The 26,529-nt window shown below is 41.6% G+C and overlaps 2 protein-coding genes across 6 annotated transcripts in view; one reads left to right on the top strand and one right to left on the bottom strand.

The window, feature by feature from the left end:
• Positions 1-20,338, top strand: part of LOC100642897 (cytochrome P450 18a1) — a 31,338-nt gene extending 11,000 nt beyond the window's left edge. Inside the window, exons 2-6 of one of the 2 annotated variants that reach the window (XM_048411457.1) lie at positions 15,522-15,746; positions 16,233-16,354; positions 16,765-17,194; positions 17,600-17,864; positions 18,273-20,338. In XM_048411457.1, coding sequence (XP_048267414.1) covers positions 15,522-15,746; positions 16,233-16,354; positions 16,765-17,194; positions 17,600-17,864; positions 18,273-18,702 — 1,472 coding nt within the window. In that variant the 3' untranslated portion in view covers positions 18,703-20,338. Of the gene's footprint in view, positions 1-13,439; positions 15,747-16,232; positions 16,355-16,764; positions 17,195-17,599; positions 17,865-18,272 lie in introns of those variants that run through there. The other variant, XM_003400126.4, reaches the window with a different exon arrangement.
• A 638-nt stretch (positions 20,339-20,976) lies between these two features.
• LOC100650054 (cytochrome P450 306a1) lies at positions 20,977-25,184 on the bottom strand. Of its 4 annotated transcripts, XM_020866223.2 has the most exons (9): positions 24,847-25,184; positions 24,544-24,755; positions 23,228-23,627; positions 22,952-23,100; positions 22,428-22,630; positions 22,036-22,348; positions 21,717-21,872; positions 21,484-21,658; positions 20,977-21,283 (listed from the first exon to the last, which is right to left on the bottom strand). In XM_020866223.2, the coding sequence occupies exons 3-9, from the start codon at positions 23,547-23,549 to the stop codon at positions 21,102-21,104; spliced, it is 1,500 nt and encodes a 499-aa protein (XP_020721882.1). In that variant the 5' UTR covers positions 23,550-23,627; positions 24,544-24,755; positions 24,847-25,184; the 3' UTR covers positions 20,977-21,101. The 4 variants fall into 4 exon arrangements, with proteins under 4 accessions (XP_020721882.1, XP_012170922.1, XP_012170921.1 ...); XM_012315532.3 differs by having other exon boundaries at positions 24,544-25,184; XM_012315531.3 differs by lacking the exon at positions 24,544-24,755.
• Positions 25,185-26,529: the final 1,345 nt, after the last annotated feature.

The following is a 26,529-nucleotide window of genomic DNA, read 5'->3' as shown; positions in this document are numbered from 1 at the left end:
AAGACTGTTATTCATCGACAGCCATTCTCGATATACGGATACCGATCCTGGATAGGATTCTGCATTTCCTGTCTACATTCTTGTAGGTAAAATATCTACAGTGGCTCACGAAAGTATTCGGACAATTTGCTGAAACCTTTTACGGATATATCATGTGTCAAACGTTTCGAAATTTCATTAGTACCGTAATGAAACCGGGCAATTTTCATTTAGCCGATACGTGGATGTGATCCGGTGTAAGTACTTAGAGAGAAACCAATTTGAATAGCTACTGTACTGCACACAATTACAGGAAAGTTTACAATTAGAAAAGTGATTCTCTACATTGAAAACTCGGATGACCAGGATACGATCGTATCTGGCTGCTTGCCCGTGTTTTTGAGGATACGAATGAGACCCATGGACGCGATACATGTATACTATACATACATACATAACAGTTCAGACGCTCGATACTTAGGCGCCAGGCGTCTCAGCGCTAGTGCTGCAGATATTGCCATCCTGACGTATTTTTTCGCGCAAAGTATTTTATGTAGGTTGGGTCATGCTTATCGTAGTTAGATAAGTGACGTACATTCTTGACGTCTGAATATATTCGATAATAATGTAAATGTCATATTTCCCAATTATTTCGTTACACAGAATGTCAATTTCACAGATGACCAAAGTTAGATCACGCTTAACCTTGATACGTTCTTTTGACCATTTTGCAATGCATGTTTTTTCGTTTCAATCGTTTTCTCGAAACGTTATAAATGTTCTTTGATTGCTAAAATTAGAACAGGATCGCGATATTATAAAGATTAGGTGATTACGTTTAGTTTAATCATAAATTTCATCGAACGAAAGATATTTACGATTAAAATATCGTGCCACTCGTTTTGTACTGCAATCTGAACGCGATAAAGCGGACTCCTCAAGGTTAAAAATGTATATGTAAAAGTGATTTTTGTTCGTTTTCCCATACACGTATTACGTGTGTCAAATGAAAGCGTTACGTCTCGGATTAGCAAGAGTTCTCGCAATATATGTATATATGTATATACATACCGCTTGAACAGGTTCGACTTACGTTTCCGAAATACGTGGTTTCTCAGTCCGTAGTTACGGATTACGACCGTTGAATTTGTCGCGTTAATGACGAAAAAACCCGGCGGGCGTGAAAGCGAGCTCTCTAGATGCAAAGCAGCTAAATAGTTAGATTTTTGGTAGAACTTTTGAATTTTCGCATATGAAAAAAGGGCGAACATCGAAACAAGAAAATAACCACTTGCAACGTTACATTACTGTTCGAAAGTATTCGAAGATCAGCATATTTTTAGCAAGCTGTATTTTAATTATAAAATTACGGATAAATCGAACTGCTATGTTTTTAATCTTTTATAATCATCGCGAATACTTAAAATAATATATTGTGAAGAGATTAAACTGGCTTCCAAAAAACAATAATAAAACCAATGTTTGTAATTGTCAAATATTTGTAGAACGATTTCGTTATTTGACTCTTTATCTATGGATCGCTTAATACTTGAACTACAAGTTAAACTTTAGAAAGAGTCTTCTAAACTGACAGAAAGATTGCGGATGTTAATAAATGCAGTGAAATTGAAATAGTAAGTTATGTATAGTACATTCTCGTATAAAATCTTTTGTATAATACGTATACTATATTCAGAAGAAGTTTCTATAACCGTTCAAACACTTTCATAAGCCACTGTAGACGAACAATGTAGGCGACAGAGCACGGCGTTAGCGAGTTAAACGAATCGATGAATCAATGCTGATCTGACAGCTGCAATCGTCTCTGCTCATGCTCGGTCTACCTGCGTACTTTCTTGCCGAATTACTTCCATTGTTTGTTGTCTCACACTGTGAAATGGAAAAGATGATAAATTACTACTGTGGAAGCTTCCGTACTTATATAGTAAGCAACGATTCGAAAATACGGTCGGGGAAAGGGAAAGTGGTTTGTCGAGGTTGATCGTCGAGAGTAACGTCTTGCCTTTCTTCTCCCATTGTCCATCAGGCACTATCTATCCTTCTCGGAAATCTGCCTCGAATAGATGGACAGGTCCGTTTCGAAACGATGAGAATGTGGTGTCGAGTAAAGAAGAACTGTTCTTTCATCGATTAATCGGTTAGTCATAGAAAAATATGTCGGCGAATGAAAATCGACGATAAGGAATAAATATGGCCCGTTTTGTTAAATTTTGTCAAATTGCACTTCACTCGTTTAACTCGTAAGGGAAATTTTGTTTTAGTATTATTGTCCCGTAATAATACCATTGCATTGATGTTATTTGCATAAGCATCGTAAAAGATGGTTTTTCTATCTTTAATTTAATACCGCGTAACAGTATGAACTATTTAATCGAAATGAGATAAAAAGAAACCGAAAAAAAGTACCGTGAGATTTTATCCATAATAATATAAACGTGATTTCTTTTGATGGCAACTTTTAAGGGTCAACGGATATGCTACCGATTTGATATCGCGACGAATAAACGCAAACGCGTAACAAACTTGTTATTTTATCGGTCGGTGCGTCTGACTGCGTAGCGTCGCATACTTTTGCGTCTATCAGTTTGCCACGAAAGAGGAAAGGACGTTTCGTATGTCGACTAAACTTGAGCTTTTTATATGATTTTCAAGATAACGTTCGCAGCTTGTCTTGCCATTTATGCAAAGATAGTGTTACGGTTTACGCACTAAAATGCTCCTTGTTCTTCTTTCCTTCCTCTATATTTTTTCTTTTCTTTCATTTAGCACGAGTCCAAGTTTTGTGCGCATCAGCCTGCGTTCATGTTACAGATAGAAAATGTAAAGGTAATAAATGCTGCTTCTAATTACCAATTCGCCATTAATTTGTACATTTTTGTAAAATTCGCATACAGTCGTTATACGTCAACCAAAATCTCTGGAAATTTGGAAACGTTGAACAGATTTTAACCATCTGGGATCCACATGATGATGTTTGGTTTAATGTTGGGACAGCAAGTCGAAATCGGTGAAACGTATTAGTCGGTAAGGTCTTGCGTGAGCTGGACAGGGATAATGATATTTACGTATGCAACAAGGTTTCCATTGGGTTCGTCGAGGAATAGGAGGCGCTAGAATAATCTGTCGTGGAGATCTTGGTGGACAGACAGACTGTTCGATGTCGCACCCGGCGCAGCAGCCACTTGCTTTGCACTGATTCGACATTAGCTTTTTCGATCGTTAATGAAAGACCATCGAATAGCGAGTTAGTTACGGTGTATCTAACGGTGCCCGTTCACGCTTTTCATGTCAACTAGAAAACACACTGTTAATGAAACGGTAAATTAACTGTCGCCTTGCTAGAGCTTTATGACACACTACCTTTACATCGAGATGAACGATGACTATAACGAGGTTAGCCGACGATTAAACGAACATATCTGTCAAATGTTGCAGCCGTAATATACTCGTAAATGGTAAATAATAGCCTGATAAATTATCGCTAAAAAATCGAAATCGCGAGTGCTTCTATTTTACGAACGCACTTAAGGCATGATTTAATCAAACCGTGTAATTTCTACCGCGGAATCGTTCGGCTCTTTGTATTTTAATGGGTACACGTCAATTTTCTTTCATCTTCACTTGTTTCTCACTTTTCTACTTTATTTCTTTCATTTTGATTGCTTAACGAAACATCAGCTGTAAAAAGTATTTTCTGAAGTCTCATCGACACGTGTGCATTAAAATTCCAAGCTTCGCGCTTCTTCGTATTTCGCTAAGGTACTTTTACCTTTTTAACGAAAGAGAGATTGAATCAACATTAGATCGAGGGAATATTACGTAAGGGCGAAGCAATGGATTTCGAAAGTACGAATAAGATTGTGTACGCGTAAGTTCCAATCCGTTAATCGTCGCAGAAGCAACGTTCAGGAAAGTACAGGCGCAAGATCGGTGAGTTTTCGATCGCGGACGACGATCAAAGGAGACGATAGAACAAGCTGGAACATCGAACCCCGAACCTCGGACGAATGCTATTCGTGATTCGTGGTTCGTGGTTCAACGGTCGACACCGTATGCCATACTCTCGAAACGAGGTTATAACCAAGGTTACCAAACGGAGACTACCCAAATACCCAGATACATACGATTATAGCGGTCCCCTTCTTTTTAATCGAATATTTTTATTTGACACTGTACTTGGTAAACCCTTGAAACGATCCCTCGAGAGTTCTCTTCCTTTCCACGCGACACGGAATGCGAATGGTAGGAATGGCAAAGGAGCGCGTAAACCACGACGCAACAGGTAAAACAACTGCGCTACTCGTGTGAAGTTTACACGAGGAAATTTTTTTTGAACTTCGTGCAACAATTTGTTTCGAATTTATCAATGCTTGGCATTCATGCGGATTTTATCGAAGTCGAGACGGTGGGAAGAGGACGCGAGGAACTAGAGGATTACGTAGCGGTTGGCCATAAGCACAATGGTCTCCTGTCCATTAACGGGATAGAAAATTTGCAAGAAGATTGACACGACATACACCCTGTGTAACGCGTTACGTAAATTTGACATTTTACCTTTCGTCTTTCCGCTTGGAAAAATATTTCTACTTTTATCCTATTTAAGGGGCTCTGATGATGACTCGGAGCAGATTGGATATTTTCTACTGCTTTCTACGCAATCCCGTAACAGCGAGAAGAGCTTATTTTTAGAATCCATAATCTTCTCAAATTGTTATGTATATTTAAAAGAAATATTTGCCCGCGACAATGAGAGAAGATAAATGTCTAAGAATGCTAAGAAAGTTGTATTATCGCGAGATAAAGGAAAAATTGGGAAAGATATCGAGTAGTTCGTGCGAGGAAGGAACAGGGTAGGGGTGAAGGGGAAAAATTAAGGGTAGGAGAGCATACAGAGAAACTTGAGAAAGAAATGATGAGGGACTATGACCTGCGTTTATATGTATTTACTGAAAGTGACAGTGATTCTATATCTGTCGCTACGATGACGTAATTACGATTGGCCGCCCAGGGTCGTCAGACGTGGTATTTCTCTCGCAAGGAATTCGATTCCGATTTATCGGGCGATCGTCTTGCTCTAAAGGAATGTCAAATCTTTCGTGATTTTTAGAAAGAAAGGACAATACAAAGTTCGATCTCTTGTCGATTGGATAGTTAAACGTATATCACGCACATGTGTACATACAGACCTTTGCTAGATCTTTTTTAGTGGAACTAACAAGATTCGACTCCGATTTAGATGAAACTTCGAACGTTTCGGGACAGCCAAGAATAATAGACACGTATTTTTTTCTAAATATATTATAAAGGAAGAAACAATTTTTCATACAGACGGTACGATCCTGAACAAAGTTTCCATCCCTTTATCCACCTCTCCCTATCGGCCTTAAATCATTTTCTTAACTTTTAAAAAGTAAATGATCGATTTCGTAATCTCACGATACCTCTTCGATTAACAATACGCAATAAATCATTGGTACAGGATTTTGCAGGTACGGTGAATTTCCTAACGAATTTATTTCGCCTTTACCGGTTACCGGTCGAAAAAAACGTTCTTTTACGCAAGACACGCAGGATACCCACGCAGCGTTGGTTTTCAGCTTGCTAATTCGAAGCGTTTAAGGATCTAACTAAACGACATGACCGAGACTCTCGTATTTAGCTGACGAGGAGCGCAGTGAGACGGCGACGACGCATCGATTGCGTGTTTTGGTGCGGGTGTTGGACAGCGCAGACAGACACCATATTTCTTCGTTTCCTATCTGTTTCGGATTTCGGTTCGCTTGCACTTTTCTATTGCCTATTTCGTTTCGGTCTTTGTCACAACCTATAAAAAGATATACGCGTGCCCGTTGCAAATATGTACAAGAGGAAACTCTACTTTCTCTCTCTTTGTCTCTTTCTCTTTTGTTAGAGAGTTTCTTTCCCCCTGCGAGTCGTAACTCGGCTCGCTGGTGTACACACGATGCACGCGACATACTCTTATGCCCAGCTGCATAAGCATTTGATACACTTGCTACACTCTTGGTACAACACCGGTCAACGTCCTTTCGAAGGTTTGGATCATGCGATCCGAAAGGTAAGAGCGAGTGTGCAGCACGTCGCATACCGATTGATCGTAGTAAACGACTGGTCACAGGAACGGATCGATAGAACTTCGACATCGATTAACTATAGCAAGTACTACCGTATTTAGGATGAAAGGATTATGTACGTATACGTGCGCGGTCGTGTCTATGTGCCGTGAAAAAAACAAAAAGGAAAAAAGAAAAAAAGAAAAAAATCATATATCATGGCCGGTAATCGTAATTGCACGTGCATTGTAAATACTCATTGTGTATAGATTCATCGCGTAATTAGAGAGTCGTTGGTAAGTACGATAGAAAGTACGATCGTTCGTACGTGCGTGAATAGAGGATTCGTCTTTCGTCGTCTTTCGCTGCGACGTACACGTGGATAAATCGGAATTCGCTTTAACGACCATTCTAATCATTGGAAAAATGATCTTTTTGTAATACCGACGCGTGATACGCCCCTGACTCGGAGAACACGAACGTTTCCTCGAGAGATACCAACCAGAGGTTTCCTGTTTAAAGCCCGCTCTACACGTTGAAACATGTTGCGATGCATGTATCGACACTTAGGTTCCATGAAATTTGCATCGGTTTCAGTTTACCTGCACATTACCGATTCTACACAGTTTATGGTGTGATAACGACGTTGAAACACGTGTTTCAAAATGTCTGATTATCTTCCAACTCCGGTATTATTATCATTAATAGGAGGTATATAGAACGAAAGATTAAAGAATAGGAACGAAACGAGCGAAAACACGGCTAATTGAGAGGAACGGATTTTCTAATTTCGCGTTATTAAAAGAACCAAGAACGAACGAACACTGTGATTGTAGAAAATATTTGCGTATGCCTTCGCTGGAAATAAATTAGGAACCTTCTCAAAGATTTCGTTTCGAAAGGAAATTGATTTCCTACAAGATTTATATTCGGTATCCTTATTACCAGATCGATACAAGTTGATTTTGATACCGATTCGCCGATACAGATGTACATACATTGTAACATGTATCATGCAACCTAGGTGTCGATGCATGCATCGCAACATGTTTCAACGTGTAGAGGCCCCTTAAGAGGCATGCGTTGATATTTCGATCTCGTTTCGCGCCAATCCCTACCAATCAGCCTGCGATCACATTTACAATTCTTCGTAGTCTTGCTGTGTATCGAGCGTGTGTACAACGAGCTAAGACTTTTCACAGTTTCGTACACCGACTTCGAACACCGGTTCCTGAATCTACGGGATTTTGGTCAGAGTTAAGAGAAGGAAGCGATCGAAATGGCTGAATGAATTACCTTTACTTAATAAAGGGAAAAACGAATATCGAATTGAGAAATATGCAGATCGTTCGAAGGCTAATTGAGCTTGGAGTAGATCATTTTGATAGGCTGTGGGGCAAGAATCGAGAAATCAAGTTCCGCGGCCGACTTGGACGAGAAGTCGAGCCGTTTGTCACTTTTACTGTTGTTGAGGTCAGTCGAGCATTGACCGCTTGTCGATTTAATTGCTGTGTACTTGTACAAGATACCAACAAAACTATTTCCTTTTTCTTTGCTTGTCCTCTTGTTTATCTCGTTTACCTTACATTTTCTTTTTTATCCTTTCCGTTTTGTCACGCGACGATGACCGACAAAATTGTCAAAGTAAAGAAAAAACTTGACAAGTAGAAAAATAAGCGCCATTCGATCGTTTAACTAAACTTTGATTTTCGTTGATTGTTTACTTCGACGGTGGCAGGATAATCTTTGACCCAAATCTTCTTTTCGTTCGTGTTTTTTCAACCCCGAAATTTTTTACCAAGTTTCTACCGTTTATTACGTTTTCCGTTTATTTCTTAGTATCAACGAATCTCGGTACAATATTACATAAAGAATCGTATGAAAAATTTATTATTTTCACGGTGAGAGCAGATTGCCTGGAATCGTCGATGGAGCCAGAGGACAAAGTTAGACGATCTGGTAATTCCGTTTGCAAAACCATATACATATTCTGTTAATAAAGTCAAAGAATCTAAGATCGTTGTTAGAATGTCGACTATGTGGACTATGAGAATGTAGACGTAGAAAACAGCTTCGTCGGAATATGATGCAGTTGTCCTAAATATAGGTTAACGCGATATCATAGAATACGTCGAGTATTCTTCGCTGTTGTTTGACGATATTCTTTGTTCGTCGTCGCCATGCTGCTACTATGGGACGTAAAATTTTCGACCAGACGATGATTATAAAGTTGGAGTGACTGGAGAAGGAAGGACCAAACGGATCGGTATAAGTTGGAACATGGTTTGTGTACGGCACTTATGCCACTTTACCGCGGTCGTTCACCTCGAGGTTCTCCTTCGAGCTCCAACTCGAAGGTGTTAGCGTCATTCGCCTCGTACGGTTTCGTCGTTGTGTTATCATTTTAATCGTAGACATAGAAGGACAGGAGGCTGTTAAATCCGCGATAGCCGGCGTTCGAAACTCTCGAATCTCGAGTCGAGGACAAAAAGCATGTAGAAAGAAGAGACGATTCGATTTCGTTACCCAGTTTCTTGGCCGCGTTACGAAATTCACGGCAGGGAATATTTTGACAAATTTTGCAACAAGGTTTCGACGATCGGGGTTTTGCAATTACATTGGCCCATTCGGTGGCGGGCATCGGTGGAGGGCGTTGAAACGACGATGTGCGAAGGAATGCGTGTAATGCGGGCAAATGCGAACCGAGAAATCCGTACACAGTCAGCGATCAAAGGAAGATCCGCATAACTTCGCGGCGCTCGTTCCCTGTCGTTTTCGTGACCGAGTATAGCCATCGTGCTACGACATCGTTTGTGCGAGCCACATATCCACCGGTTTCGCGCTTCTTACGTAACGCAAGGGGATCTATTACGTTGGAAAGTAGAATCGTTCGGTGTATGCAGACCGATGAAAAAAGAAAAGAGAATTAGCGCGACGACGATGCCACTCGAGCGATCGTGTCTTCGAATATTATCGTCGGCGTTTCTTTCGGCGCGACGTTTCACTCTAAAAAGGAAGGGAAGAAAAGAACGGAAAAGAAAGACGGAAAGGAATCGAGGTTGATACGGAATGCGCGCCAATTCGGCTGTAAATTGGGCACGCGGTGAACTGCCGCAGCCCCGCAGCTGGAAGGTGACAGAGAAGACGAAAGGCAAGGAGGAAAAGATGTTGTTACGTGGTCTGCGTGTTCCATGTTCCATATTCTGTGTTCCACGTCTCGTGTTCCGTGTTTCGTGTTCGATTCGACATGCTAGAACGAGCTTCGAAAATTTCGGCTGCGAAAGAGGTCTCAGGTTATCGACCCATTGGCAGTGGTCAGTGATGGTAACGGGCGAGCAAGCGAGCAAGCGAGCAAGCGAGCAATCGAGCAATCGAGCAACCGAGCACACGACCAACCGGACAACCAGTTCATCCATCCGATGCACGGTTCGGTCCTTCACCCGGCATTATCCCGAGTGTTACGTACTCGCACGTATATTACACGTGCTCGCAATATGTACGACGTCCTTTTTTGCGAATCGCAATTAGTCAAGACACGAGCTGTGCGCAGTGGCGATCGAATCTGTATCCGATCGATTAAAAAAATAGAAAGTTTCCTAGGGTAAATGGTTGTTGCCGTGTCAAAAGAAAACGGTGTTTACGAGATTGCTAACGAAATTTATAATGACTGAGAAATTGGACCAGATCAAAGTAAACGATTAAAAGGGTAAAAGCGTAAACAGGGTTACACGACGATCTTTATCGACAATATGCGGACGTAAAGGAATTGGAGGGGTCGGTGGAAGAGTCGAAAAGGGGGCGAGGAAGCAGCCGTAGCAGTGACATTCGACCGCCAAGAATTAAAATACGGCCGCGTGGCGAGACTCCACTATGGTTTCTAACGGATCGACCGAAGGTCCCACGGGGGGCTTCCACAGAAGATTCGGGAGAAGGTTCGAAGAAGGAATAACGGACGGTCAAAAACCGCGTTCTCGTACCCAACCGGAGTCCGGGGCCCGTTATTAGCCGTTAGAAAGGAAACCCGTTCGAAGGTGGATTGTGCGGGCGTAGGTATCGCTAAAAATTACCTGACACGACCCGTTTCCCGTCTCGTTCTCCCTTTTCATTCTGTATCTGTATTTATACATGCGTTATATTCGTACATCTATACAACGTTGCATTTCTCCGCTCTTGTTCGTAAATCGACCAGCCATAGAATTTTTCTTTTCACGCCAAACTTTGAGAAAAATAATCAACTCGATCGGTTGTTAATCGTTGCGTAGAAAATGAAATGTTTGCAACTTGTATTATCTATTCTCGCCTATCGCTCAAACATATTCACACGCTTACTCGTAACGCTTAATCGCTCTCATTAATTTCTACATGGTTAATCTTCGGTCAGTTACGAGTTAATAACTCGTGAATTTCGTCGAATGCCGAAAGTTTTCTCTTATCTTCGAAAGAGTTATCTCTCGCGTGATATCTGCCGTTGCAATTTCTCTGGTCGGTAATGAGCAGCTCGGTTTCGTTCTGTTTGAACAGAAGGCGAGGAGAAATCGTGGACACGACGAAAGAGGAATCGAATTGGAACGTCGAAACGCACGCGATAGTCGAAGAAAAGTGGTAGCGGGGATTAGATGGGTCAGCGTGCGAAATGGCTGTTCTACTCGACCGACGGTGGGCTCGTTCCGCTGTTATAATTCGAATTTTTTTCAGAATATTCATGCATCTCCTAGTCGAGTATCGGCTCGATCGCTAGTACCTGCAAGCGGGAACGACTGCGTGAGTGCGAATGGATCGTGTGCGGTTCGTGTACGCGTTGTAGGTTCCTTGGAAGGCGGTAGGAGGTTGGAATCGCGAGGTGACGAAGGAGGGAGTGGTAACACCTGGAATGTACGTAAGGTAAACGGCATCCGGGCAATGCCCTCGCATGTAAACAATCAGAAATCGCAAACTTGATTACGCGAGCAAGTTGTTTCTCGCGTATGCACACATTCGAAGAATCGATCACGTTTACGTGCACGCATGCTCACGATCCGTAACAGTTATACATATAGTAGTACGAGGACTTCGGTATATGGTAGCGTACTAGTTCTCCCCTTTTCACCTGTCTCCTTCTCCTATCGAAAAGTCTACAGTTTAATTCACCGATAGCTAGGTGCTACAGTGTGACGAGATCGGACACGTCGAATTAGGAATTACGATGTTTATCGAGCGAGGAGCAATCGATAAGAGAAAGGGGACAAGAAAGTTGAACCAGAACTGACGAAGCATCGGTAGCTGATAACGGTGGGAGATGACGTGTGAGATGAGATTATACTCTGGTTAAACTATAACTCGGTCAAACTATCAGTACGATATAGCGGCACATCATCTTCTTCCTCTCTTTTCCTTTATACGACCATGTTCTTCCGTTTTGGACCGACACCGAGAGAAAACCGAGTCGCATCGTTTCTTCCCACCTCTCCAAAAGTAAACTCTGTGAAATTCGAATCGTTAAAGAGCCAGAGTCAAATTTGTCCGTACGTTCGTGAGATCGTTCGATCGAGACAATCGCGCGACTAAAAATCGGAACAAAGTTACGAAACGATTCTTACGTCGTCGATAGGTTGGATTGGATTACGGACGGATCTTGGACGCGCAGAAAAAAGCAAGAAAGACGACTTTTCAAGAGATACGTAAAATTATCGTATAGATGTACGTGCAGGAGGAAACGAATAGTCATACAAACATACGATGCATGTTTAAAGTTTCTGAAGGTCGAATATTTATCTCGAGACACGCGTAGCACTTGGACGTATCAATATTCCGGCTAAGTCGATCGTAACTCTTTTTGGTTTCGGCGAATCAATATCTGTTATTGGCCTGCTGTATTAATCGGTGAATCATTTTCCTTTCGTCTCGCGATGGGGGTTCGATGTACGCGTCCGATAATAATTGAACTCTTCTGCTTCTATCGCTGTCGTCGCATCGCGCGTGTCTTCTCCCGCTAATTCTTATCAATCGAAATTCATACTCGCCTCTTTTGATCTCCGTTCTTATTCCCTTCCATTCGAAATTGTTCCGAGGAAAATCCTACGCTAATTATACTCGAATAACGTTCATCATCTTGTTTCGATGATTCGAATTTTACAGAGTGAAACGAACGGGCGACTCGTAATCGGATCGTCGAGTGACATCGCATCGGTTTTCGCAACCAATTTACACGACTTATGCTTCTTCTTGGACATACTTGGCAGAAAGCGAAGAAAAGTCGTGAAACCTGTTGCTAATCGTCTTACTATATCGTGCATGTATTACTATCGTAGAGAAGATGTTGCCATAAAGAAGGCGGAATTCGAACAATGAAAATATCACAGGGTGGTATCGAAACGATCGAAGCTGTAACTCGTGACACACATAGCGTAGATAATAGATAAGTGACAAAGATCGATTCGACGAGACAAGACGATCCGATCCATTTTTTCTTACGTTTCTCCCATTATCGTTTTTACATCGAGGATGTTACGTCAAGTTACATCTTGTTGCGAAGAAAGGCAAAAGTATGGGAAAATAAGCTATCGTTGCTGTTTCCAATGAAATCGAGGCCTTGAACTTTACGATTAACAGCGATAAATTGATTATTTTTGGTCGAATCGAGCAAACGTGGAGCCGAGACGCAGAGTGACAACACTCGGCGGAATACGTGTTGTTCGTGTGCAGTAAAACGAGCGTGCGTTCTTCCCGGTTTCGAACGAACATTACTACAGAGAACGCGTATGTGTTCGATGGCAAAAGGGATATTTCTGGTATCGTCCCTGGTGAAAACCGGACATGGCTATCGAGAAAGAATACGAACTGGGTCAATGACCCAACCGCCGAAGAACCGCGAGACTGTTCAGCGGTGGCCAGGTCTGTGTCAGTATACGTAGCTGTGTGAAAAATGAGATTCGTTTAAACGCTGAAGAAACAATCTTGCGGCTTAAACGATCGTTCGTCTTATCGCTTGTTTCACGCTCGTTTCTCGTAACGTGCTTTCATGTTCGCGATTACGACCTTGTATCTGCTGAAAAGGAAAAATGCGCTCTATCCTTTGAACGGAGAAATAATTCGCGGCTCGATCGAATCGGTTACGATTCGATTCACGATCGAATAAACTAGACTTTCAACGAAAAAATAGGAAAATCAAGAGAGAAGGAGACGTCTTCGCGTGTTAGAGCGCAAAGCGTATTTCGCCTTGTTCGCGTATCTATTATGCGACACTGTTCTAATTTTCTCTTGTTTGTCCCTTTTCCATTGTATGTGTATAACGCATGTCGAAGAAGAAGAGAAGGAGGAGGAGAAAGAGAAGGAGGAAAAATAAGAGGAGAAGGAGGAGGAGGAGGAGGAGGAGGAGGAGGTGGAGGTGGAGGAGGAGGAAGAGGAGTAGTAGTAGGAGGAGGAGGAGGAGAAGGGACGACAAAGCAAAGATCGAAAGAATAGCTGACCCGAAGCGGATCCTTTGCGTGTAAAACGGAGAGGCACCGTTGGGTTTGGTGATAGCGATCCCCACCATAGGTTGACGGTTTCGAATCCCTGCAGGGGGCCCGAATGCCCCCACTCTATGGTGGCGGTAGAAGAGACCTCGTGGTCTTCGACCAACGAGACTGTGGTACAAGGAGTCCGCCCTTGCACCCTCGACGGAAGTTGGTCCACTACCCTGAAGGCAAAGCTCGTGTCGTACCCCCACCGAGTTTCGTGTCACCGTAACTCGTTCAACGGACCACCGTCTTACCTGACTCCTTCCGCTCCTTTACGTCCGTCTCTGCTCCTCTTTGTACCGTTGCCCCACCATATTCAGGGACTGCCGGGGGCAATTGGGAGGCATCCGGGGGGCCATTTAAAGCCGCTGGGGGGCCGGTACTCGATGAGTCACTATATAAGCGGGCAAGGACAAGAAGGTGTATGTTAGTGTACACTCAATCTTCCCGTGGCTCGCACGATTCACGAAGTAGCGAGCGCCGGTGAATTCGGCTGCGGCTGTGACCGACTTTTTTTTTCCTTCCCTTTATTCTTTTTCTTTTCTCACTCTTATTTCCTTTACTTTTTTCTTTCTTCACTCTTATTCCACTCCGATGCGTTTTTCTTCTTTTACCTTCCACTATTCCATTAAATAATTGCCCAGCTCCTCCTCTCTCTTCTCTCTCTTACTCGCTCTTTCTTTCTCTCTTTCTCTCTCTCTCTCTCTCTCTGTCACTCGTTTCTCCCATACTTCCATTGACTCTCCCACCACGTTTCTTCCCCTAGTGCGTAAGAACAAGCGAGCGCGTTTATCACCTGTGCGTGCACGTTTTTCCTACTCATTGTCTCTGCTAGTTGATACGATTCGCGGTTTCTTTCTCTATCCGTTATAGCGGACACCGCGTCTCGCGATATTTCATTTTATCTGATTTTTCGGCGAGCCTTCTCGATCGTTGCGTAATCGTTACTAAATCGGCATCGACGATTTTTCTTCCATCGTTTCTGTTTTGTTTCTTTTTTTTTTTTTTTTTTTTTTTTTTGATAAATCGCTCCAATTATCCTCTCTCGCACACGTGCGCACGCGCACACGCATAAACGCATACGCATTACACAGAAGCGCGCGCGCGCGCACTCTCCTTCCCCCCTCTCCTCTCCTATTCCCCTATATTCCCCTCCAGATTATGCCCCACCAGCCTAGTCAGATTTGATACTTAAAGCCGCGAATTTCGGAAGCATCGTTTCGAGTAGGAAAATTGTGTCCGTGCCGATACGAAAGCAGCCAGAGGGAAGGTTGACCGGTGGTTTTTCGTCGGGACGTGCGAACGTGTCGTGACGAGAAGGGATCGAAGAAGTTCTGAGAGAAAGAAAGCGAGAAAGAGGGAAGGAAAGGAAGAAAGGGGCGTAGAAAGCGAAAGGAGACGGGAAAAGCGAAGATAGGAGACAGGGTTGAAAGGAAGAAAGAGGCGACGGAAGAAGGTGCTGCGCGGAGAAAGGAGAGAGGGAAGAAAGGAAAAAGAAGCAGAAAGAGAAAGAATAGGAAGTAACAACGAAGGTTGTGTATAATATTAGACGCCGAAGAGGTCGAAGTGATAACGAAAAGAGAAAGTAATCGAGAGAGGGGTAGAAATTCAATTTACGAAGCCGGGGGAAAGTTAAAACGATAAGAAAAGATAGAATACAGAGAGGAAGGAAGAAACGAATAAAAGTGTATCGGGATTAAGGGTTTGAGAGAAAAAAGCTTCCTATTTCGAATTGGAAAAATCGAAGGGAAATTTCGTTCCCGAAATATTTGGAGAAACGAACGCAAAACGTATTATTATAAAAGCGTAATTGAATATAGCGCGATGTTAGTGGAACACGCGACACAATGGGCTTGGCAAGCAATGGGTGGCACGAGAATCGAGGTCCTTTACACGTTTCTCGTGTTCTTAGGTGTATTATTGGTAGTAAGGTGCATGCAATGGCTTAGGTATGTGCGCTCTTTGCCTCCAGGGCCTTGGGGTGTACCCGTGTTTGGTTATTTGCCATTCTTGAAAGGCGACGTTCACCTCCGGTACGGAGAACTCGCAAAGAAGTATGGTCCAATGTTCAGTGCTCGACTAGGAACGCAACTGGTGGTTGTTCTTAGCGATCATCGTACGATTCGCGACACGTTTCGTCGGGAAGAGTTTACTGGCAGACCGCATACCGAGTTCATCAACATCCTCGGTGGATATGGTAAGTGTATAACACGTGACGCCTGTCATGCTCGTTTCCCGATAACTAACTCTATCTCGATTTCGTGTTCTCGCATATTTTTCACTCTACGCTTTCCCACTAGATTCTTATCTCTTCCCTTTTTTTTCTTCTCACATTTTTATCAACTATCTCGCCGCTGTATGCGTGCGTCCGATTTTATCGCCGAATCTTTCTTTTTTTTTTCCTGTTTTCCACTTTTAACCAACTGACTTCTACCTCTTTTTTTTTCGTTATTCGATACATTGCGTTCATCTTGCTCGTAGATTATTTTTTTCGCGTCACCGATTCTTTCGATTCCGTGATTACCGGCAGGAAAGCTTGTATAGTTTATAGATAATTTATTATATTATTACGCCGCGTACGAATTAAAACACGTAGAATCTGCGTTATTCGTTCGAAGTGGTTTCGTTCTACGAACTGGTCAGTTCCCTTGACTTTTGAAGCTCAAAAGTTTTTCTCTCGTAGGTATTATCAACACCGAAGGTGCTATGTGGAAAGACCAAAGAAAATTTCTTCACGATAAGCTCAGAGGCTTCGGCATGACCTATATGGGCGGTGGGAAGAAAATTATGGAATCGAGAATCATGGTGAGCGCTGCGTTTTACAAAATTTCGTCTTTCCTTTTTTTTTATAGCTTTTCTTTTCTTCCACGTACTACAGTAGAACCCGAGTAAAATTAATCAAACGATCGACTAATGAGAAGTTTAAGAATAGTCGGCCGTATAAGAAAGATTAAGAAATATAAATAGCAACTGAAACTGATAATACATCTTTGCTCGCAAATCTTTATTTCTGACTAATATTAATACTTAAACGTATCTCGAGATAAACGACGTTCTTATGAAAAAAAATCCAATATATCCGATTATCCGAACAGCGTGCGTCCCGATTGTATCCGAATAATCAAGGTTTTACTGTACATTCGTATAATACTCGCTTCGTTGCACTTGATATCAAGTAAATGAAAAAGAGACGAATAATTTCTAATTGGTTTTAGCGCGAGGTTAAGACGTTCCTTCGTGGATTGGTGACGAAACGAGGAACACCGACAGACGTTTCAGCTTCCCTTGGAATGTCGATCAGCAACGTTATATGTTCCATTATAATGGGAGTGCGTTTCCAACATGGCGACAAAAGGTTCAAAAGATTCATGGACTTGATCGAGGAAGGTTTCAAGCTGTTCGGCAGTATGGCCGCTGTCAACTTTATTCCTGTGATGCGTTACTTGCCTTGCCTGCAAAAGGTTCGCAACAAGATTGCGGAAAATCGCGCGGAAATGGCCGATTTCTTTCAAGAGGCGGTCGATCAACATCGAGCAACGTTCGACGAAAGCACTTTACGAGACCTTGTCGACGCTTATCTGCTCGAGATCGAGAAAGCGAAGGGAGAAGGTCGCGCGACTACGCTCTTTCAAGGGAAAAATCATGGTGAGAGTGCACCGATGATATATCTCGTACATAGACAGCGAATATTTATGAAAATTTGTATTTTCATTCGTATTTTCATGGACAAAGAAATGGAAATTTGTTTATTAAATGTCGCAACGATATTAAATATTTCGTATAATTTTGCGTGCTGTTTTCGTTTATCTTTGATTATTTCCTTTATTAACGAGCATGAGCTTTTTGATATAAATACGTATAGAGAAGCTAATATAAGATAGGAAGCGACGTACGTCGAATTTGTCTTCTGGGTTTAAACGAACGATGTCGATAAATTTTGGTTTCTTACGAAATTTAACAAAGAACTCCATAAACATTCGCAGTTCTCTCGTAAGAATCGCGTTTCGTTTTACGCTACTCACCTCTTTCTTTTTTTCGTACTATTCATAGATCGCCAGATGCAACAAATTCTCGGTGATCTGTTCTCTGCCGGTATGGAAACGGTGAAGACTACGCTCGAATGGGCAATAATCTTGATGCTACATCATCCGGATGCGGCAACTGCCGTACAGGAAGAATTGGACCAAGTGGTAGGAAAATCGAGGATGCCTGCTTTGGAGGATCTACCTTTTCTTCCGATAACCGAAGCGACGATACTCGAGGTTCTTAGGCGGTCGAGTATTGTCCCTTTGGGAACCACACACGCAACGACGAGGTAATTATATCGTCTACAGACCCCACTGTTAACACGATTCCTACGAGAATTCGTCGGTCGTATTTCCAACCTGGTTTTTTAATCGAATTATATCGAGCGAGATCATTCTCTCTTTCGTCTCATTGCTATAATTGGGTTTCTTCAATTGGGTTAATATCTATCGATATACCGCGATAAAAGCGAAAGTAAAATCGAACCAGTCGCTAATTAGGTTATTTGCTTTCGAAAAACGTTGCTATCTTGTAAAGCGGTGAGTGGACGAGCAAAAGAGAAAAGGACAAAGACGAGGCGCCGATATAGATATACAATTTTCGTAGTATTGGGCCGCCGCGATGAATGAATGGATGAATCACGATCTCGATGGAACGTGTGAGATAGTTAAGATTGAAAGGTGTAAAAATGTTTCAGAGATGTGACGTTGCACGGTTACACGATACCAGCTGGATCGCAAGTGGTACCGTTGTTGCATGCCGTGCATATGGATCCAGAACTTTGGGAGGAGCCCGAGGAGTTTCGACCGAGTCGGTTTCTCTCGGCCGAAGGTAAAGTCCAGAAACCGGAATACTTTATGCCTTTCGGTGTCGGCAGACGTATGTGCCTGGGCGATGTGTTGGCACGCATGGAGTTATTCTTGTTCTTTAGTTCGTTGATGCACACGTTCGAGTTGCGATCGCCGCAGGGCTCGTCCTTGCCGAGTTTGCGCGGCAACGCCGGTGTCACCGTCACGCCTGACCCCTTTGACGTTTGTTTGGTACCAAGAAATTTGGATCTCATCGAAGATGCGAGCAACGATGTGATCCCCTCCGGCGCTATTCTGCGGAATATCGGCAGTCACTGAGTTTCCTGCTTTTTCGAACGCTCCATAACGATCGACGGAGCACGGTAATCGTTCCTAACGAGACCGATCCGACCTGGACCGACTTGGCCCGACACGATCCAACCTGATCCAATTCGATCTAATACGATTCAATCCGATCCGTCGTACATTTGTCCATCCTTAATCAGCCCTACAAGATTTCACATCGTCGTCGAAAAGTTCATTCGAATGCGTTCCATTATCCCTCCTCTTATTCTTCTCTTCATCTACCTATCGCATAAATGTCGTTTCACTCTCGATTTCTATTATTTAATTTCCTTGCGTGTACTAGACAGCATTTATACATATTTAGGGTAACATTTCGCTCTTTATTTATTCGCATTTAGTCATTAGCGTTATTTGATAAAATGTATGTCGGTATAGAACGTGTGTATACGGTTGAATGATACGAGAAGTTTGCGTGTACATGTTCAAATTCGTTGCATACAATATACAAAAACGATTTCGATAACAATTCCGTCAACGATGATCCGTCACGTTCTAGAGATCGTTGTGTTGACGCAGTCTCGGACGTAAAAAGAGACAAAAGACTTTTAGATAGTAATGATAATAAGAGGAATCAATTATTAGTAACGGTATTAGAAATAAGTAGTGGTAGTGGTAGCGGTAGCTATAGAAATAGACAAAAGTAATAGCGGCAACAATAGTACAGGCGATAGTATTGGTAAAATGATAATTGATAACGACAATATCGACGATAGCGATAGTGGTAAATGCTAGATTAAGAATTTCGAGTTAATAATAAAAAAGAAAAAAAAAAAAAGGAAAAAGAAAAAACAAAAGAGCGTGTAACGAAGTACGCTGTGAGTGTGCGCACAGATATTCGTAGGTTACCATATTATGTACATATCTAGGTATTATCTTGATAATAGGCGGTGAACGAGAGCGCGAGATCGTCTTCGACTAAACGAGTTCTCTTTCCCTTATCGTTCGAAAGTTTCGACGCGACTAAATTCGAATGGATTAGATCGTAGGGCTGCGCGTCGGATGGACGCGGCTGTTGACCTAGAACAGTGATTTTCGTGAAAGTTAGAACGAGATTCTTGCGACACCACACACAGTGTAGTTACGTAGCGTTTCAGAATTCAAGACCAACATCGAACTCGATCCGTTGGGTGCGGGCAAAGATTAAGGCTGTGAATTTCGAATTTAGGACATGGGACCCTCGAGATTCCTGTGATAACGCGATCGTAAAATCATTTCCAAAGATATATTTTGTTGCGTGTCCGGCGAAAGCCGACGAACCATCGACGCGGATTCCCCCTGGTTTCTTTATATTCCGTCATCTTTTTTCCTCTTCATCGTTCCTCTTACGTTTTCCTTTTGCCGCGGTGAGCTTTAACGCCACGTACATATCACCGCGTCGATGCTTCGTTTGTATTCACCAGTAAGAAATTTATATGTTACATGCTCGAATTGCGGAGCACCGCATTGTGTTCACCCGCCGACCGCGAATCTGTGTTACTTAATGTTATTATCTATTTTTCTTTTTTTGTAACGATCATTGAACAATGCTAATGACCATATGACCAAGCTTGTAATTGTAATTGATAATACGTGTGTCTCCTCTTCGCACGAAATAAATCGATATTTTGTATTTCATGAAAATCAATCATTGCCTCGTATCGCATCGTGCGTACGTTGTTGCTCGACGAGTCGTGTTCACGAACGAAACGACCGTCACGATTATGTTCGTGACTTTTTCTGAGCTGAAAATTACATTCCCCGTTTTATTTCGATCCAGTAGTCGATGATCCTTTCTCTTTTTTGCTTTTCCTTCCCCACAATTTATTTCGTATTTATTTCATATTTCTCTCGGTTTGTATTACGCTTGAGACACCGTTTCGCTAGAAAGAGAAGAAGAAAAAGGGAAAAAAGTAGAAAAAGACTGTAATTACGAAGAAGATGAAGGGGATACCTTTTGTGTGTTACGGGGAATCGATTTTGTGTTTTCCGAATTCACGAATATACCTGTTGACGAAAAGATTAAGAGAGCCAGAGATGGAGGGACGGGAATGTGGGCGGAAGCTGAACTTTCGGGATGACAGGCGATATAGCTCGACCAAGACGAAAGAACAGGTATTTAAGAAAAAAGACAGATACAAAAAAGGAGCGAACAGCAACAAAGGGGGGAAGAGGGGAACGGGGAGGCGTGATTGAGAAAAGGAGAAACGAAAGAGTCGTTCGTTTATCCGCTGGACGAAAACTTTCTAAACGATCGATCGTTCGACCAGGTTAATTATGAAAAATGTATATTTTCGTAAAACACGCTTGTGATAGTTGTAACTTGTAACGATGATCGAGCGTATTACAATAGTCGATCTATTAGATCCATATCTTTTATCGATTATAATCGTTAATTATTGATGTCGCGGAACGAACATCAAGCGATGTGGTTTCGGGACTAACGTAATGCCGCAATCGCCTTCGAGATCGACGATCTCGTCCGGTGGTACGGATATAACGAATGCACGCAGTATCCTCCCGGCGAACAAAAATAGTACCATCTTAGCGAGTTCCTCTCCGACGCAAATGCGTTTTCCTTCGAACAAAATGAAATCAAACGAAATAAAATTAAAAGAGAATAGAATGAAATAAAAGGGGGAGAAAAGAAAAAACGCGTCGAGCAGGTATTTGTTATTCGAATAAATACGATGAAGCAGAAAGTACGTATCTATAATATCACGAAGAGAAGGTGAACGAGAGAAGAGAAGGAGCGGGAGAAAAGTCGAAGATAATTACCACTTTGAAATGGGAGAAACGATTCCGGTTTGAAGAAACTTCCATCATCGGATAGGAATCTGTCGGGTCGAAATTCGAGAGGATCTTGCCAGTAAGCAGGATCGGTGTGAATAGCCCACTGCATCGGCACGATCATGGTACCGCGTGGTACATCGTAATCACCTATCTGCATATCCTAAACAGACGAAATTTCCCGTCGAGAAGTGGCATTTGATTTGTGAACGGTACGGTACCTCTGATGTTCCATGAGGAATACCGAGTGGTGTAACAGTCCTTATCCTTTGCACTTCGGCTATAGCAGCTTCGAGACGAGGCATAGCGATTCTATCGTCTAGAGTCGGCTGCTCCCCTTCCTTCAAACATAGATCCATCTCCGATTGTATCTTTTCCTGTGAATAATAGAGTAAATAGAAGTGATAGACGGTCCAACTGCCTTTACGTGAATTTATCATCGGATAAATAGTTTGCTTTTCCGAGGAAAGACAAATATGGACAAAGGTTGTTTTTGCTATGAGATTATAGTAAGAGGAGTTGTAGGAGAGTGCGACATACCTGCTCCATAGGATGGGTAGCCATGAATAAAAGGAACCAACGAAAGGTGGTCAAAGTAGTATCAGTTCCAGCACCAAAGAGATCCGCCAATAAATGGTACAGTTGGGGTTCTGTGAAAAACTCGGATTTTGTGCCGTTTTCTTTCCTCATTTGTTCGTCGAATGCTGCTAAAAAGCTCTCGACTCTATCCGTATTCTCTGATGCTTGCGTGATTTTTGCACGGTGTTCTTCGAGTATTTGCCGATATACTTTATGCGTTTTCTCCTTTCCATCGACGATTGATTGTATCGTTCGGCCGTATCGTGGTAAGAATCTGAAGTGCAATTTTTACGCATAAATTTGTCATTCTTTTATTTTAATAATGTCGTTTAAAATTTAACACTTGGATGTACCTGAGAAAAGGTAAAAAGTTGAGCGGTCCAGCGACACCAATTTCTTTCACTCCTTCTTCTTGCAAATGTCTTAGCCATTTCCAAACTTCGTCTTCCTCTTTATAGGTTTTTCCAAATACGATGCTATTAACAAGATTACCCATACAATGATGAAGCGTATTTAATGGATCGATCGGTCCATTTGCCCCGCGATTTTTCAGTGCCTATCATACGCAGACGAAGAAAATTATATAAAAAATGAGTGATGTGTCATCGATTGATATATCGCGTCGACCTATTGAATTCAATTCATGCTATTAACAGGATTAGACATCAGAAAGCCAAATATTTTTGTTCTCAACATGTAATCTGTTTGGAACTGTTCTTCCTGGTATTTACTTTTTCACCAAGCAAATATTTTACTATTTTAAGTTATCCTAGTACTATTATGTTTAGTCGGAAATTTTATTATCAGGATTAGTATATATGTATCACGATTAGTTATCGAAAGAAACAACGAAGAAGTGACTAATAATACGACATACCGCTGCACATTCATTTGCTGCATCGGATATTCGTTTCTCCATTTTCTCTCGCTTTGGTCCTTCGTGCTTTATCATCCCAAAGTTTCGTAAGCAATTGCTAACGAATTTTCTCTGATCCTTCCACCGTTCTCCCTCCGCGCAAACTAAACCTGTACAAAGTCATTCGAAATTACGAAATAATATTTATAATATCGTTACTTTTTTCTATTTTTCGATTTATAGAATTAACGAGTATAATTTCTGAGTGATACACACGATTTTGTCAGATAATCTTACCATATCCTTTCATAATTCCGTGTGTAAGGTACAAAGGTGCCCTACCGGTGGACATATCTTTCGAGAAGGTCTGCTTTATTAATTGAGGATCCGACAATAAAACGGTATAAACGGAACCCATGCGAAAGCCACATATAGGACCATAAACTCTGGATAAATTCGTCAGAGTTTCGTGTGGTTTTTTTGCATCGATCCATGGAAGATAGCCGACGATCGGAAGTTGCCAAGGACCAGGTGGTAGACGACGTATCTTTCGATTTATATAGAAAACGTATACAAGAACGGATACGAATAAAACGAATATCGCGTAAATGAAGTTCATCGTGAATCAGTTTGTGAAGCACCGATGAAACATCGAGCGATTCGACTGAATCTTCCGAAACGATGTTTGCTGCGTTACCTGTAACAAAGAGCAAACAAATTACTTCTTGTTCGGTTGTATCGTAATTGTAAAGACATCCTGTATATTTGCAATAATTGAGAAGTATCCAAATACTCACGTAATTATTAACGTAAAAACGTAGCGAATATTTATCGACGATAACACTGAACTCAGATGTAATTGAAGTTGAGCGAGAATATGTGTATGAAAGCTGTGTATTTTAGAGGATATTAAACGATGGAACTACCCAGTTACAACGTAAACGATTGACTGGCAATCCCGAGTAGTCTGTTAAGTCGGACACAAGTAAGAATAGAAACAATTTAAATTTTTGACTTTCAAATAGTCGATCGACCGTTTTACAATCGAGATACGACTACACGATCGAGACGGCAAGAACGATCTGCTTATTCTGCTTTAATACGAATCGCTTTAGAATTTTGTATTTTATGCGAAAGTTATATATATTATATATATTATGTTCACTTTAACGTTGTAGTTGTAATTATTTATATATTGTATCCTCAAAAACACATTATTTGTTATTTTGATATAAAATACTACGATTAGAACAGTTACAAAGAACCACGTCGCACTCTGAAGCTATCAAAAGTATTACTGGCATAAACTACTGACGCTAATACTTTTGTCTCGTCGTTCCTTGCTATCTTGTTTGTCAGTCCATTTGTGATATTTCGTGGACGTGGCTAAATTTACAATTTCTTTTAGCCCTTCGATTATCTTTGGTAATTCCAAGAACTTGTCAACCGTTATCAATGTGTTAGAATATCGCTGCTCTAATCTACACCCTAGGACCCTAGGGTCCTAGGGCAAAAATAGCAAGTAAAAAAGATACTATTTGACAAGTTTCGCTTATCTGGTCCATCTAGGACAAGGAAAAACTATTTTTTAGTTTCGGCCTCTTTCTTCTTACCTGATTTGTTTCGTAGAACTTGATCGTGAGTGCTTTGGTTTTGACATTTTTTTTTTTTTTTTTTTGAAGAGATTTAGAAGGTCTCTAAAAGATTAGGAAGACAGCTATCTCGAGGTCCTAAGCTTAATCAGACTTACAACTTTCACTAATGTCATTTACAGGATAACATTGTAAGATATGCATACGTATACGTACTGTATTCTACATGTTACCTAGAAGTTAATCAGTCATTCTTCCACAATTCTAACCTAAGGTATAAATATATGAGATGAGATTTACTACTTCCATATTTACGCTACTTACAATTTACATGATTACATAGAGTTAAACACTATATCTGGAACTGTTTGTGTTTGCAAATGCCGTCACTGCAGTGACACCATCGTTTAGACGAACGCTAAGCTTGCTTCTTCTCTTTCTCTATGATCAGCAGAAATTGTATAAGCACAATATATTTTAGCGATCCAACGCGAGTCTACTCAACCACTTCTTTTTTGAGGCTGTGAACCGTCAGTAAATATTTTAATTACATCTTCCTTCGCCACTGGAAAATTTCAAAGGGACACGAAGGCGAAGGCGAAGGCGAAGGCGAAGGCGAAGGCGAAGGCGAAGGCGAAGGCGAAGGCGAAGGCGAAGGCGAAGGCGAAGGCGAAGGCGAAGGCGAAGGCGAAGGCGAAGGCGAAGGCGAAGGCGAAGGCGAAGGCGAAGGCGAAGGCGAAGGCGAAGGCGAAGGCGAAGGCGAAGGCGAAGGCGAAGGCGAAGGCGAAGGCGAAGGCGAAGGCGAAGGCGAAGGCGAAGGCGAAGGCGAAGGCGAAGGCGAAGGCGAAGGCGAAGGCGAAGGCGAAGGCGAAGGCAAAGGCGAAGGCGAAGGCGAAGGCGAAGGCGAAGGCGAAGGGTTGGTTTGAAAAGTAGAAGGAAAAGTAGAGGGAAAAGTGGAGTGGAGTGAAAAGGGTTCTATTACTACTACCCCTGGCAATAAGCTCTCGATCAAACACAATAAGCTAATTAAAACTATTGAAGTTCCTGAGATGTAACATGTTACGATATCCAGAATGTCCCAAGGTTTAGCAGTTATACTTTTTCAGTATATCCTATGGGTATAATCAGGCACAAAATGTTACGTAAACATTGGTCAGTTAAAAAGTTATATTAAAGATACAAAATATAATAATACTTTAACTTTCGATATCACCTTTAATTTCACCCCATTGAACTTTTATTTGCGGATAACTTTAAAGAGATTCAATTTTTTATCGCTAGCAGTTTCGAAGTGGGGTATTAACAGCTAATGAGAGTAGATATGTTAGGTTTTATTAACTGAATGTTTGGCGACAATCGTCCTTTCAATCATAAAGTGACGTAAAAATCAATAAAACAAGGCTTATATTCTTCCCGTGTAGTCTTCATAAGAAATTTATATCTTCTTTCCTATTCCAATAAGTACAATTTAAATATTGAAGCTATCCCTTTACTGCCGAAACTTTTCCATTTTTCTTAATTGTACCTATTCTGTTCTGTACATCCCTCTTTCTTTCAAAAGTTCAACATATTCGTTCCTTCGTGTGAGGTGAACTATTCGAATTGAATTCGCACCGGTGATAAATTGCTCAACCTTTTAATGTAATTTTATTATTTTTCATTTAACCTAAGGACAACTACTCCGAGCTCGATAAAATGATTTTTCTCCAAGGCTGGTTGATGACCGTAGACTTTTTGTCAACTCTCTTCGAAGGGTATAACGAACTTTATGCTGATCGCAATCCTCATGGACGAACCACGTAGCTTTTCTTCGTGATCCTTCCTGTCCTCCACGATTCACCTTTCCCTGCATTCATATACTCTATTTGTTCCTTCACTTTTTCGTTCAACCTATCGTACTACTTTGATAATTCGTCGACCCAAACTTCTATCCTTCCTTTTTACCTTCTCTCTTTTTCTGTTTTTCATATTTTTTTATTTTCTTGTATTCTTATTTTTCATCTTTAT

This window comes from Bombus terrestris, chromosome 13, assembly GCF_910591885.1.
Source record: "Bombus terrestris chromosome 13, iyBomTerr1.2, whole genome shotgun sequence".
Lineage (NCBI taxonomy): Eukaryota > Metazoa > Arthropoda > Insecta > Hymenoptera > Apidae > Bombus > Bombus terrestris.
This window is presented reverse-complemented; position numbering and strand designations above follow the sequence as displayed.

Bases quoted from the DNA above. Each gene is read 5' to 3' on its own strand.
- LOC100650054 (XM_012315532.3), bottom strand. From the start codon at position 23,549: ATGAACTTCATTTACGCGATATTCGTTTTATTCGTATCCGTTCTTGTA. The intron at 22,631-22,951 runs GTATGTCGTATT...TGCGTATGATAG, and splicing joins CAGCAAATGAATGTGCAGCG to GCACTGAAAAATCGCGGGGC. The intron at 21,659-21,716 runs GTACCGTACCGT...TCGTCTGTTTAG, and splicing joins TTCCTCATGGAACATCAGAG to GATATGCAGATAGGTGATTA.